Consider the following 13,617-nt stretch of genomic DNA (forward strand, 5'->3'; position numbering starts at 1 on the left):
CATTCCTCACACAAAAACATATCCTCGTCATTACTAGAATATGAATTTCTTCATTTTAAAAAATATATAATTTCACATTATTTTTCACTTTGGAGTGCGACTTCTTGGGGAAGTGGACATGTTATATTTTCGGCATTGGCATGGAATCAATCCTTCCATATTTTCTTTTATTTTCTTTTTATAATATATATATATATATATATATATATATATATATATATATATATATATATATATATTACAATTTCAAAGTTGATCATTTTGGTCCCATGTCTCATTAAAAATTAGCCAATGAAAATTCAGGATGCATAGATCGGATAGATTGTAGTATGATGGCACCTTTTCTGAGAATTGCATGTTCTCTCTGGTTAGTGAGAGAAAATCCTTTCTCTCGTTTCAATTTCCTTTAAGTTGCTGGTCATTCGTTGTCTCCTGTTGATTATAGACAGTGGAAGGTTCCCCCTCTCTCATCCAAATTGGAGAGTGTGTCCCTCCTCCTCATCTTTGGTTTTAGGTTATGCATAGGTTAGTCTTTCGACATTATTTTATTTACAGATCTTGTGTTTACTAGTAAGTGAAAATTTTTTTGCTCAACTCTTATTTATTATAAATTTAAAATATAAATATATGAAATTTATTTATTAAAAAAGTAAACTACTACAATAAATTAAAATTAAATCTAAACAAGAAAAATTCAGATACGTTAAGTTTAAAGCTTTAATAATTAGTTTCTAAGGATTATTTCTGTAGACTAATATCTCACAAGATATGATCCCGCGGTAGGTCACTGATCCCTTTAGGCTATATGAGACTGAAAAGCGTGAGCTTTGCCAAACCTTTCCCGGTTCTTCGGCATGTGGTCCTTACTTTTCGTTGGTCCTTACTTTTCGTTTTCGATAGAAACTAGTATTTGATGGCCGTGCACAGCTGCCACAGCAGCTAGCTGCTAAGCAGAGATCACTCACCATCTTCACAGAGTTACATCCAAGGATTAGGATAAACCCATGAATAACCAGCAAGCCAAAGAATACATCACATGCTAAGAAGGAAAATATAGCCACCCAGCAATGAGAGAGTAAACCCACAACCCGACATGGAGAGAAACTCCTCCCTACTCTCAATAAACCGGGGAAGCCACTTGAATAATAGAGCATGTCGTGAGCGCAGCAAACAAATAATAAAGGAAAAGAGAGCTCATCTCTCTAAAGCCTAAAAAGAGATAATTAATCAAATAATACTCAACTTGCTAAAGGTTAATTTATTTTACATACAATATAAAAAAAATTAATTATAATTTTAACATATTTAATAGACTAAATTGTAAATTTACCCTACTAAAACATTGAATTGAACTAACGGCTAGGATGAGCGTCCAAAGGCAAGCAGCTGTCTGGTGCTTTCCGCTCTCTTAGCTAGCAGCCTTAGGTTTCTTTCTTCCTTTCTAAGCTTTCCCCTTTTTTCCCTCTATGCAGTGCAGTGGTTTATCTTGGCTCAAGAACAGCTGGCTCATGCAAGCCTCCATGTGCAATTTTTTTCCCTTCTTTCTCTCTCTTCCCATCCTCTGCAAATCCAAGAAAAGCAAAAAAAGTGGGAGATTGTTAAGATTTTCAGCCAAACTACAGCTACTGCTCTCAAAAGCAAGAAAGCGAAAAAGAACTATTTGTCTCTCGTCCATAGAGAGAACAAAGCCATAGCTTGTACAGGGACCCAATAAAGAAAGAGAAAGGTTATGAAAAATAAAGAAGTAACAATATCAAGAAAAGAAAAAAAAAAAAAGCAAGGAAATGGGTGGGAATCTTTCTTCGTCTTTCACTGTTAGTCGATCCCACATCGCCACCTCTCCTCTCCTGGGTACTACTCCTTTTCATGCTCTCTTTCCCTTTTATGTCTTTTTTTCTTTCTTTCTTTCTTTTTTTTTTTTAATTATTTTTTTTTCATCTTTTCCCACACCTCTGTCTCTCTCTCTCTCACACACAAACAGAGATACTAAGACAAAGTTAGATTTTCTGTGTTTCTGGCATTAGCTTATGAGCATTTCTCTCTATGGGTTTGTCATGTGGGGATGGGGAGCATGATTTTGTAAGCGTCTCTCCTTTTCTTTCTCCCTCTCTCCCTCTCTTTTCACAAATTTGGTAATTGGTGAAGTGAAGGATTTTGGTTTTGCGTCACAGTTTGCCATTCTTGAGTCTAACACCCTGATTCTTATTAATTAATGCCAGTGTATTTTTGGGTTTTCTTAGGATGAGAGAGAGTGAAGTTCCACTAATATATGAGACCACCAGGCAGAGCGGACAAAGGTTTGGCGAAATGGACATACACCACCATCATCATCCTGTCGAAGATGTTGAATTCTGGCCTGTTGAACACCCAATGGAGCCCCAGGATGAAGATCGCCCTGTCAGATGCCCAATTCCAACTTCTTCTTTTGTCAATGTAAGAATTTAATCATGTTTTAATTTATAAACCTGGTAAAGGTCATATAATTATATATCTGTTGCTTTCCCTACTAATCCTTATGTCACATTCCACTCATCAATTTAAATTTTCTTTAGTTTAGTGGATTTGGAAGTGTTGCCTTTACATTCTTGACGAGTTTAATTCTCATGAGATTGAATACCAGCTACAATGCCAGGAAAAAGATTGAAATATATTGCAAGTGTGGAATAAAATTAAGCATAATAATGCTTGAAAATTTTAACTTCTGTGATGAAATGTTGAGAATTTTGTTCAACAAGGATTCTCAGATCTTTTTTCCCTTTTTCTTTGGATGGATTGATTCTTTAGTCCACAGAGTGCAAACTCTGTATCCAAAACCTCTTCCAATGGCTTATTTTTTGACGATTTCATTTAGATACATTAAACTGCTGCACAGACTATATTCAACAAGTTCCATCTTGACAAAATAAAAATGGTTTTGAAGGATGGAAGCATAAGCGAGCAGAGATGTGGTGAGAGCTTAAGGAAGAGAGCGGATGTTCCAGCGGCAGTTAACAAAGAAGGGATTGTTATTGTGGCTGCAGAACCTCCACTTCGAGCAGTGCGAAAAAGGCACCATACCCTTACCCATGGAAATCACATAACAAGAATGCCTCATCTTCCTCCTCTTCCCACCCAGAATGTTACCATCTTTCAAATGCTTCAACAGTTAGATGAGTTTGAGTGTTAGCAAAATAGATAAAATACATTGAATTCCATGTTTTCTCATCTATCTTGTGTTTCTTTTGATTCCATTATGGAGTGATGAGAAATTCTTCTTCTTGATTAGATTATGTAGCTTCAACAGGGCAAGGAGATGTATCAAGGACTTCATATTGTATTAGCCATTTGGAATATATAATATTCTGCGTGATATCATCCAATTCCAATCTAGTTTCTTCACATGTCATGTTCCTTACCTAATTGACAAGATATCTGATAAAAATATTGGTCTACAACAACTTTCTTTTCCCTTTTTCACAGGAAAGGGAAACTCTTCTGGATTACTCACATGCATACATTCCTAGTTCAAATTAAGATTTATTTTTTGAAAAGAAAAGAGAGCTTGAATTTGAGTTATCGTACTGTGAGATAAGCATTCGAACACTGAAATAGCAGTCTAGTGGTGCCATTAATGAATAATATGAAGAGAATACTATATGCTTGATTTATCTGGAAACTCTGAAAACAAAATAAGTATGAAAAATGCATATTACTCGGCCGGCAGAGTCCTCTAAACCCCAACCAAAAAAAGAGCAATTTTTTTTTTCAAAGACCGAAGAGAGAAAAGCATTTCAAACCAAGGAGCAAGCAATAGTGGGACAGAGAATATAGGCCGTTAGTTTAATGAGCCGAAAGAGAAGCCAATTCTTTCTTTTAAAGCAGTCTCCCCAAAATTGTCAGTCCTGCATCGCACGGACCAAAAGCATATTCACTTTATAAAAAGAGGGAAAAGGCGACCTCTCCAATCATTACATGTTCAACATTGTAGCACTGTCTATTTCTCAGTTACTCTTGAAAAAGTAAAAGATTCTCTTCGTATTGAGAGAGATAGAGAGATTGATCATGATTTCACCTCCTCCCCTACTCTCCATAGTCAAGAGAGAGAGAGAGAGACAGAGTCTTGACAAATTGTATATCAACTTGTTCCAGCTCCCCCTCTACCGTCATGATGCTTGTTGTGAGGGCCTAACTCAAGCATTTCTATCCAAGTTGTAAAGTTTGGGTAAAAATCTTATAAAAATTCAAGATTTAGGCCACAAAAATCATTAAAGATATGAGAAAAGGATGTTAGATGATCTTTGTACCTTCAGAATTTAACTTTTCCTATGATTAAACAGTTCAAAAATATTTTCATTCTACAAGTGTACCAACGAGGTCATTTTTGTGGCTAGAAATGGACATGAATCTGATTCTTGTACCTTTGAAGTTGAGTTGGGCTAGAATTATACACACATCTAAATTACATTATCATTCTACGAGTGAGATACAAAGGGCGATAGCCATGCCCAGTATGAGTGAAATTATCTGAACCAATGAACTTCTAAATGTTGAGCTGCTGTTGTTCATTTCTGCAAGCACTCCAGCAACAGCAATGTATATGAAGCCGCCAGCCGTAAATCCCTGCGGCAAAGAGGAAAATTTTGTGTAATCCTGAAATTATTAAAGTCAAAATGAAGTTGCTCAATGCAAGGGGCTCACCTCAATCAAAGATGACTGTCCTGGATCTTGTCCCCAGAGCAAAGCCTGGAACAAAAGCAGTAATTTTCATTTTTTTTTCCCTGTTTTCTTCATCATTTGAAATTAGGAAAGACACTATGGCAATAACACTTACCAATACAGTTCCTGCTAGAGCCAACAACGCTGAAAGGAAGTTGAAAAAAAGGGCTTTAGTTACACTAAAACCAGATCTTACCAGAATTCCAAAATCTCCCACCTGCAGAAAAGGATAAACAAGGCTATAAAACTTCCACACATACAATCTCCCAAGGAAAAGGTGAATCAAAAGATATTGTTGGGAAGGGGGGGGGGGGGGGGGGAGAGGGGTGTTGTGTGGGGGGAGGGGGTTTGTGTGATTAATTGGCACAAAAACAGTAACTTAATAGTATGGTTCAGATTACATTGTTGCAACTCATGCTTAAAATTACAATATAATAATAGCCCTACAAGACTGCATACAGAAGGTTGATAGTCAGTAGTCTCTGATGTTGTATGAATATAAAGCCAAATGGTTTCCTGAGCCAACACCACTAAACCTCTCATGCATAATCAATTCAGAACATGTTTATGTACACCATCAATTTTCATCATTAAATCCCAAATTTGGTGAACAGGAAGGTGATTTTTTCACAACTCAGTGATAATCCAATGACAAGTTTTGATAAGTTTTAAGGATTCACACGAGAAATCACATGGAATAAGAAACACACAAGGGAACAGTCACCCTGGTTTCCATCCATTCTTGCACAAGATAAGCTTGACTGAGACAGATCTGTGTTAACAAGAAAAAGGGGAAAGAGAAAGAGAGAGAGAGGCAAAACTCAAGAAAGAAGTTGATTAAGTGCAGTATAGCTAACGATAGTACAGGTTCTTTCATAGTTATTTAAATTTGCCAAAAGGAAGAGGGTAAAAAAAACTACTACATGCCTGAAAGTGATGCCAATATGTAAATTAAACTGTCAAGAATGAATTCTTCAAAAACTATATTGATCAATGAACAGAAGGAAGAACCAATACCTCCTGAGGAAGTTCATGTGCAAGCAAAAATAGAGTTCTAGACCATCCTCCAATAGATCCATAGAGGAGAAATGCATTTCCTAAAGCCATTCCATCAGTAAAATTGTGCTGCAAGGTCAATGTGAATACCATAAAAAATTAAAGCAAATTCCTCTCTCTCTCTCTCTCTCTCTCTCTCTCTCTCTCTCTCTCTCTCTCTATATATATATATATATATATATATATATCTTTTAATTTTTGAGACAATACTTTAAATAAATCAAGATTCTTTTGAAAGACTAGTGATGACAGATCAAAGAAAAACAAAAAGGACAAATTTACAGATAAGGAGGTACACATACAACACCATCAGAAAACAAATTGAGATAACCAAACACCAGATTTGATGGTGCCTGACCAACTTCCTTTTTGTTCAGGGATTTTTTAGTACTGGTAGAGCCACCTGTAGCATCAATATCTGACATATCATCCTTGCAATCAGGAGTAGACTTTCTCTGCAGGATAAATGCACATCAACTCAACTCAACAGAAATAATCAACTAATTCTAAACTAAATGGGGTGGGTTACATCAGGTTAGGACTAAACTGTCTTTGAAGGGATGCATCAAATAAGGTTTCATTTTCATATCCATCATTTAACGAGATAAGCTATCCTCCCAAGTTCAGGCAGGCTCCTGCACTATACACCCCAAATAACATGTAGGAATTTTGTTCTGCTCCTGCTGTTATTAAAATACTCTTTAATGAGGAGAAAATAGCGTAACAAACTTCTAAAAACCATAACCTCACAAATAAAAGGTTTTTATGTTGTTTGCACTTTATGCACCAGATAACTATACTTCTTGACCCTCTGGCCTCAAAATTTTTGGGTTCAAATTGGACCAAGCCATGAGAGGTAGCATTATTAGAAATCTGGCTGATCTCTAACTGCCTATGGTTGCAGAACTAATCAGATATACTAATTCTCAGTTTACCTTCCGAAGAAGAGATTCATTTTCAGTCAAATTAACCCCATTCAAATAGTTATCTGAAACTTCATCTGACACATTTCCTTCAGTTTCCTTGGGAGATTTTGACTGCATAACTTCGTTAACGTCATCATCATCACCATCTTTCAATTTCTTACTGCTCTTTTGATGGTGGTGGTGACCATGACTCCATGCAGAAGCTCCACTAGAGTTATCTTCAACATATCTAACCAGCTTCTCTACAAGAAGAAAAAGTACAATGCCAGCTGCGACAACCAATATACCACAATAAGAATTCAAGGTGTTGTAACGCAATCTGCAGAACCCCTGATGATAATGAGAACACAAGATCAACAAAACCTAACAGCTCTCAAGGTGAATGAAGAGATTACAAATCTTAAACAAGTTAGATATGACTAATTAAAAAAATGTCTCTTATTCTTTCTGGCTAGCACTTAAACACAGAACTAAATATCTCATAAATACATAAAATGGTTAAAGAAATCAGAAGAATGTTTAAGGAAATTTCGACTGTCCTTTGTAACTGCTGGCTGTTAAGCCAATGTGTGTGGGCATGTGTCTGATGCTGTATCTATGTATTTGAACAAGAAAGGCTGACACTAGTCAACGGGATTGCATAAATATCTTGATACTTACCCAAGACAGACAACCCAATAGAAAGATCTTTCAAAGAATGGGCATGTGAGTGCCCATGTCCAACATAAGCATGATGAGAATGGTCAGCGCCATGATCATGAGAGTGAGAGTGCTCACCACCTGCAAAACATGATTTAATAATTTATCACCAACTAACAGCACTAATTCATCCCTGGCACTTGAAAATAAATGATGTATCAGAAATTCCAGTCAACTTTCAAAATTAAGTAAAAAATTGTACTCCCTTGGTCTCGTATTTCAAATGCCGATCCATGAAGCCAACATTTTAAATAGATGACATTGAATGAAAAGTAAGAAATTTCAGCTTGTGGTGTCAAGTAGATGGGAAAGAGTCTCTCTCTTTATAACAAAAGAATTCAGATTTGACATAGAATTCTGGAGGAGGTTCTTTGAGAATTTCAGAGGGAATAGAAATGAGCTGTTGAAGAGCAAGAACTGAAAGAAAAAGGGGTGTGCTGCTAGCTTTCTTACAGATGCTCAACTTTCAATTCATTTCCATGACATCCAACATCTCCATAATGAGCATAACTTGCAACATAGTGTCTGTCTTTGGAGTCGGCTCATGCCACATATGACACGTACAATACAAGAGAGCTACTGATAAGCATGTGCTTGCAAGCAAGTGATAACTTCACCTTATGTTGATACAATAATATTTTTATCAGTAAATAACGAAATTTAAAGGTCATATCAACTCAATACAACTTCTCATGGTGAATTCTTTGAATAGTTAGCTGGAAACAACTGGAATTAGGTGAATAGGCGTATTAACATCCTTCCCTCACTTGATTCAGTTATTAAAAGGGATCTCGGAATTCAGAGAAAAGGCTCCTGGCTGGGGGTAGGGCTGAGTAATAAACAGTTTTAACAGAAAAATTGAACAAACCGATTTAGTTCCGTTTTTGGTTTACACAGTTCGGTTTATGTTTTTTTAATAAAATTCATTTTACAGTTGTTTCGTTATTTTAGTCAAAAATCGATTAAATAGGCTCATCCTGTTATTTTATATCCCTGGACCTTGGACCTTGGGCCTATTTTGTCTTCAACCCAAAGAAGATCCTTTATTTTTGGCTCATAACTTAGGCCTATTTTGTCTTCAGTTAATCAATTCGCATCATCGACCTCTTCAATCTTCAGTTCCCATCGACATTTTCTTCTTCTTTAGAGAATGCATTTCTTCCTCAGAGAATGCATCTTCTTCTTCCCTGTTCACTGTTCCCATCGACTTCTTCAGTTCCATCCTCCTCCTCCACCTACTTCTTGCCTTCCCCTCCCCTCGTCTTCCTCTCAATTCTGTTTCTCCCTTTGGACCCTCCCTGGCTGCTGCATGTCCTCATTCTGTTCCCATTGACTTATTTTCCTCACCCATAAACCTCGGTTCTCTCTCTAGTGTACTAGATTTCGATCTTTTACTCAACAAGCAAAACCTTGGTTCTGTGCCTCTCACCCGCAGCCACAAGTCATGGTTCAATTGAGATTGCTTTTTTCAATTGTAATCTTTAACTTATTTGTAATTGTTGAATGATGTGTGCATTTTGCCTTTGTTGAATGTGAGTTTGAGATCGCATTTTTTTTAAGGGAAGGGGAAGATGGAAGTGAAGATCTGTAGGAGTACGCAAAAAATGGGTGCCGTTTGCCCTTTTTGCACAAACCAACTAACTGAACGGGACCGATTCGATTCAGTTCCTCTTATCAGCTCGATTTGGCTCAGTTTTTGTTTTAGGAGAATTCAGTGGTTTGGTTTTTCAAAATCGGTTCAGTTCAGAGCCGAACTGACCGATTGCTTAGGCCTAGTTGGAGGTAGCAAAGTAAATTAACTGAAGTGAAATTTCCACTATTGGGAGCCATTGGCTTCCCAAGAAATGTGGGTAAACACTGCTCTTCATTTTTAAGGCAATGGAAATTATATCAAATGCTCCCGATATGATAAAGAAAGTCGAGTAGCTTAGGATTTTTTGTGTTGTAAAAATATGAGTTAAGGTAAAAACTAGGGGAAAGCATTAAAAGTAAAAGAAAGAACAGCACTTGATCAATATCATACCAAAGGCATGTGGTAATTGATGAAGAAAGGCATCCCCTAACATAGCTCCTGCCTATAAATGGCAAAGGAAAAGTTGATCAATTAATGGAACCATAATATAGCACTAACAAAGAAAAGGAAAATATCCATATATTTGGGGGAAATACAATTAAGGCCACTAGAAAATGCAATACCAACTAGAATTGAAAGTTAGAGAAAAAAAAGAAGATTTTAAAAATAGGGGCATTGCATTTAAGTTTTGAATGGAAAAACTTACGTAATTGTATTAACAAGAGTTTCTTATATAATGAAACACATCAATGAGAAATTAAAGTCAAACCACTTTTCCTCCATCAATATACTTCAATACACAAAATAATGTCTTTTCAGCCAATTACTATACATCTTATCCTCAAAAAGAAAGACTGAGGAACTTATTATGGAGCATATGAGGTCTTAGGCCATTATAATTTGCCACCCCACCCTCAACCAGGGGCCAAAAAAATCAACTATCTGCCTAGCCCAAAAGAAAAATTAGCACCTCAATTACACAGTTGGAGATTAGTTGACGATTTTAAGCACAATGCATGCAATCAACTAACAACTATTAAAAAAATAATAAGAAAAGTCTACAACATCTAATCAGTTAATGAAGTGAGAAAACCAATAAACCAATCTTCAAAATATATATATATATATATATATATATATATATATATATATATATATATATATATATATATATATATAAAAGGAGCTTGGAAATAGGATTAGCTAACCATGCAGAAGCAACCAAAATTACCAAGGAAAGACATAGGAGTAGAATCAGTAGATAGGTGAGAGCAATATTTGCCCTCGCCTGTTAAGAAATCACAAAATTGGGCAGATGAGACACTAGAAAGAATATGTGATTAACCAATTATTGAGCAGTCCTTGGAAGGCACTGGTGCCATCCAAGAACTAACAGAAGCAGAAATTGACAGTTTCTTTCATATCACTGTAGAGTTGCTTTAGCACTTCTCATCATTATATAAATTTAAAAGGAGGGTTTTGCAAACTAATCTGCAACTAAGTGAATAGGCATGAAAAGCTCAACTAACCCTCAATCTCAGCATGTTAAAGACTACATTAACCCTCTGTAATCATCCAGCTTAATCTAAAGCAAGACCTACAAGTACAGCAAAACACATGCCATAACTTTCAATCTGTCAGATTGGATGACTGCCATGGCAACTGGATTTAACACCATTCTTCGCATCACAGTAAAACTTCTAAACAAATTTCTTTAAAAAAATATTTCAACTTCGATTATTTGCATATGGCTGATGTTTCTGATGGTACAACACAACTTAAATATCACGTAGTTGGAAGGAAGAACTTACGCATCAATTGAACATTCACTACATTCAGCATTAGGATTTACCAGGCAACAGAAGCATCAACTAGCATGGCAGATATTGATTAAGGTTAAATAAACAGTAAACCATCCACCACTTAAGGTCCAGAATTTCACAAGTGATGATAACAGAGAAGTAGATCAAATTCACATAAACAAAATCAACAATTATGCTTAAATCTCCAGCAATGAAAGCAGACTACAGAGATTTCCAGAGAACTCAAAGAGATAATCATATAAAAAAGTAAACTAAATGAGAATGGTCAAAGAATCTGACCCCAAATAAAGCCAATGAATCAACAACTGCCTTTGATGGTTTTCCTTGTACTGCAATAAATGAATAAAACAACAAATTCAGACTTTTTCCATAAAAATAGGTATGCTATAACAATAAAAATAAATAAATAAATACTTGAGGGGAAGAAAAAAAAAAACACTTGAGAAACATTTACATGAGTAAGCAAAGTCAATTTTCAATAAACATCTTCAAACTCATGAATTTGAAACATAAGTATGTACTCACAATGAAGTCACTTACTAAATATGACTGGCAAAATAATCAGGCAGATAAGGGAAGCCAAGCTCACCAAAAGTGAGCATCCCAAAGCACGTAACCAAAGACCTATTAAAAAAAAAAAAAAAAAAGATAATGATCAGAATCAGCAAAATCATTTATTCAAAACTTTCATTGTGATCCATCTAGAAGAAAAGATAAGATAGATTTTAGGATCACATACCCTTAAAAAATTCAAAAATTTAATTATAATGGATGTGAAATTTTTTTTAAGTGAAACAGATAAGCAGATTGACAGTAAGAAAGGGTAAATTGTAAGAGTTCAAATAGACTAAAACAATTTTTTTTTGGTTAATTTATAAAATATATTCTGTAAGCATGAAAGAAATTCAATTAACTAGATATTGACATTCTTTACATGTCAATAAGCCTGTGACCCATGCACCCACACGAGTCTTTGCTCTAATTGAACAAAGCTCTCTTGATGGGTTTCTGCAAACACTGTGCCCATGGCTTGTAGAAATGTCCGAGATTCCTTTAATTTTTTTTTTTCCGAGCATGGAAAATGTGGCACCTGATCACAAGTGGGAAGGAGGCATTGGAATTAAAATGGAATTCCATATCATTCAAAATGGATGAATATTGTTTGTGTGTTCATTTCCAGAAAGCATTTTGCTGCTTTATCTTTAGGGCTAACCACCTATAGAAGTTTCTGTATAAATCTCTTTATAGATTCAATTGTAGGACTACGAAAGACTAAGATCTCTATTGTGATTGTAATCGGAAAAGATTACTTTCCTTTTGGGTGGTGGGCGTCTCATCATTCAGCATCACGATAGAACAAAGCAATTTGACTGAAATCATTCAGCATCACAATAGAACACCACCGTTAACTATTACACAAGCAAAGCCTTTCTGCAGGACCACAGTGCGAAAACCTAAGCTCTGATCGCTAATAATCAAGCTACTTATCAATTTAGAATTAGCATTGGCACCTCCCACAGAATTGAGGCCAACGACGATGAAGCTACAAGACTACAACTTTACAAGTTTATGCTGAATTGAACTTCCAAAATGCAAAAGAGCATTCCTTTTCATTTGAGCTAACATATATTAAGGAGTTCACTGCTCTAGATAAAATTTATTTTTAAAAAAAATGATAAATGAAAATGCAGCATCAATGAAGCATAAAACAGACTTAGAAACCAAGAATTAACTTCATTTGAAACCAAAATTGAATAGAATCTAAAAAAAAAAAAAAATACCTAGAACAGTGAGATTCAAATCACGGTCGTGACCGTGACTGGGATGGTGATCATGAATGTGGTAGTTACTAAATCCATAGAGCTTCATATCCTCCTCCTCCGCCAATTCCTCTGGCAGCTTCGATTCAATCGCGTGACTGTCATGTTTATCATCATGATGGTGATGATGATGGTCGCAGTCGTGATGGTGGTGGTGGTGGTGTCCATGGGAATGATCATGCACCGGCGACGCACAGAATCCACTACCAAGGCATAGATTGGCGCAGAAGAGTAAAAGCAGTAACAAAGACAGCAAGATCTGAATCTGCTTCTTACAAAACACCATGTTCAAATTTCAACCAAAAAGATAAAAATAAAATAAATAAACAAAAAAATTGGTAACTAATAAAAGTATTAGGAGAGAAATTAAGAAAAGCGTGGAAAGGAGGTGTTTGGGAGAAGACTAAGAATTGCGGCGCTTGCAGGTGCCTTCAATGGTGATGAAACAAACAATACAAAGGAAAAGTACGATTATGCCGATTATGATGCCGAACGCAACTACATCCATACTCTCTCTCTCTCTCTCTCTCTCTCTCTCCGTAAAGATTTTTCCTTTTTTTTTTTAATTTCTAGTTTTTTTTTTTTTTTCGAGATGTTGGCTTTTCCTTTTTTTTTTTTTTTCCCACTTGGAATCCTAAAAGAAGAGGCGTCAGAGAGCGAGTATCGGCTATTCAAGTGTCAGCGAGCTCTCACGAAGATCCTTTTTCTTCAATTTAAGATCTTAATAGGAAAAACTTTGTTACATATTTATTTAAATTCATAACAAATTGGGTTTAAATAATTTTTTTAATAAAATATTTATAAGTAAATCACAATAAACTCAATAAAAATAAATGTTGAGCAAGAAATGTCGTCTGTTCATAAATTGAAAGCACAATCAGAATTAACTTTGATTTTGATTCATTGGATGAAAATGCTTTTGAGATATAAAAAAATAAAAAAGAAAATCAACATTTCCGGCGGACCATAGAATTTGCCTGGATATAAAATCAATTTGTAATGGCTCAGAAAGTAGCGTGATGAAA

General features: G+C 35.6%; 2 protein-coding genes across 4 annotated transcripts; one reads left to right on the forward strand and one right to left on the reverse strand.

The window, feature by feature from the left end:
- Window positions 1–1,342: 1,342 nt before the first annotated feature.
- LOC110668883 (uncharacterized) lies at window positions 1,343–3,365 on the forward strand. Of its 3 annotated transcripts, XM_021830271.2 has the most exons (4): window positions 1,343–1,851; window positions 1,982–2,079; window positions 2,241–2,433; window positions 2,921–3,365. In XM_021830271.2, exons 2-4 carry the CDS (start codon window positions 2,063–2,065, stop codon window positions 3,164–3,166), a joined length of 456 nt encoding a protein of 151 aa, XP_021685963.2. In that variant the 5' UTR covers window positions 1,343–1,851; window positions 1,982–2,062; the 3' UTR covers window positions 3,167–3,365. The 3 variants fall into 3 exon arrangements, with proteins under 3 accessions (XP_021685963.2, XP_021685964.2, XP_021685962.2); XM_021830272.2 differs by lacking the exon at window positions 1,982–2,079; XM_021830270.2 differs by lacking the exon at window positions 1,343–1,851 and having other exon boundaries at window positions 1,881–2,079.
- Window positions 3,366–4,276: 911 nt separating this feature from the next.
- On the reverse strand, window positions 4,277–13,302 carry LOC110668881 (IAA-alanine resistance protein 1). Its single transcript, XM_021830265.2, has 11 exons — window positions 12,554–13,302; window positions 11,313–11,396; window positions 11,052–11,101; window positions 9,400–9,451; window positions 7,338–7,457; window positions 6,687–6,946; window positions 6,054–6,206; window positions 5,713–5,820; window positions 4,811–4,912; window positions 4,678–4,722; window positions 4,277–4,599 (listed from the first exon to the last, which is right to left on the reverse strand). The coding sequence occupies exons 1-11, from the start codon at window positions 12,876–12,878 to the stop codon at window positions 4,447–4,449; spliced, it is 1,452 nt and encodes a 483-aa protein (XP_021685957.2). The 5' UTR covers window positions 12,879–13,302; the 3' UTR covers window positions 4,277–4,446.
- Window positions 13,303–13,617: the final 315 nt, after the last annotated feature.

Source organism: Hevea brasiliensis, chromosome 15 (assembly GCF_030052815.1).
Source record: "Hevea brasiliensis isolate MT/VB/25A 57/8 chromosome 15, ASM3005281v1, whole genome shotgun sequence".
Classification (NCBI taxonomy): Eukaryota; Viridiplantae; Streptophyta; class Magnoliopsida; order Malpighiales; family Euphorbiaceae; genus Hevea; species Hevea brasiliensis.

Coding starts and splice junctions, on each gene's coding strand:
- LOC110668883 (XM_021830271.2), top strand. Junction 2,434..2,920: donor CAACTTCTTCTTTTGTCAAT/GTAAGAATTTAA, acceptor ATGGTTTTGAAG/GATGGAAGCATAAGCGAGCA.
- LOC110668881 (XM_021830265.2), bottom strand. CDS start 12,878: ATGGTGTTTTGTAAGAAGCAGATTCAGATCTTGCTGTCTTTGTTACTG. Junction 11,397..12,553: donor TTTGAATCTCACTGTTCTAG/GTATTTTTTTTT, acceptor TTTTTTTAATAG/GTCTTTGGTTACGTGCTTTG. Junction 7,458..9,399: donor TCAATTACCACATGCCTTTG/GTATGATATTGA, acceptor CATGTTTTGCAG/GTGGTGAGCACTCTCACTCT.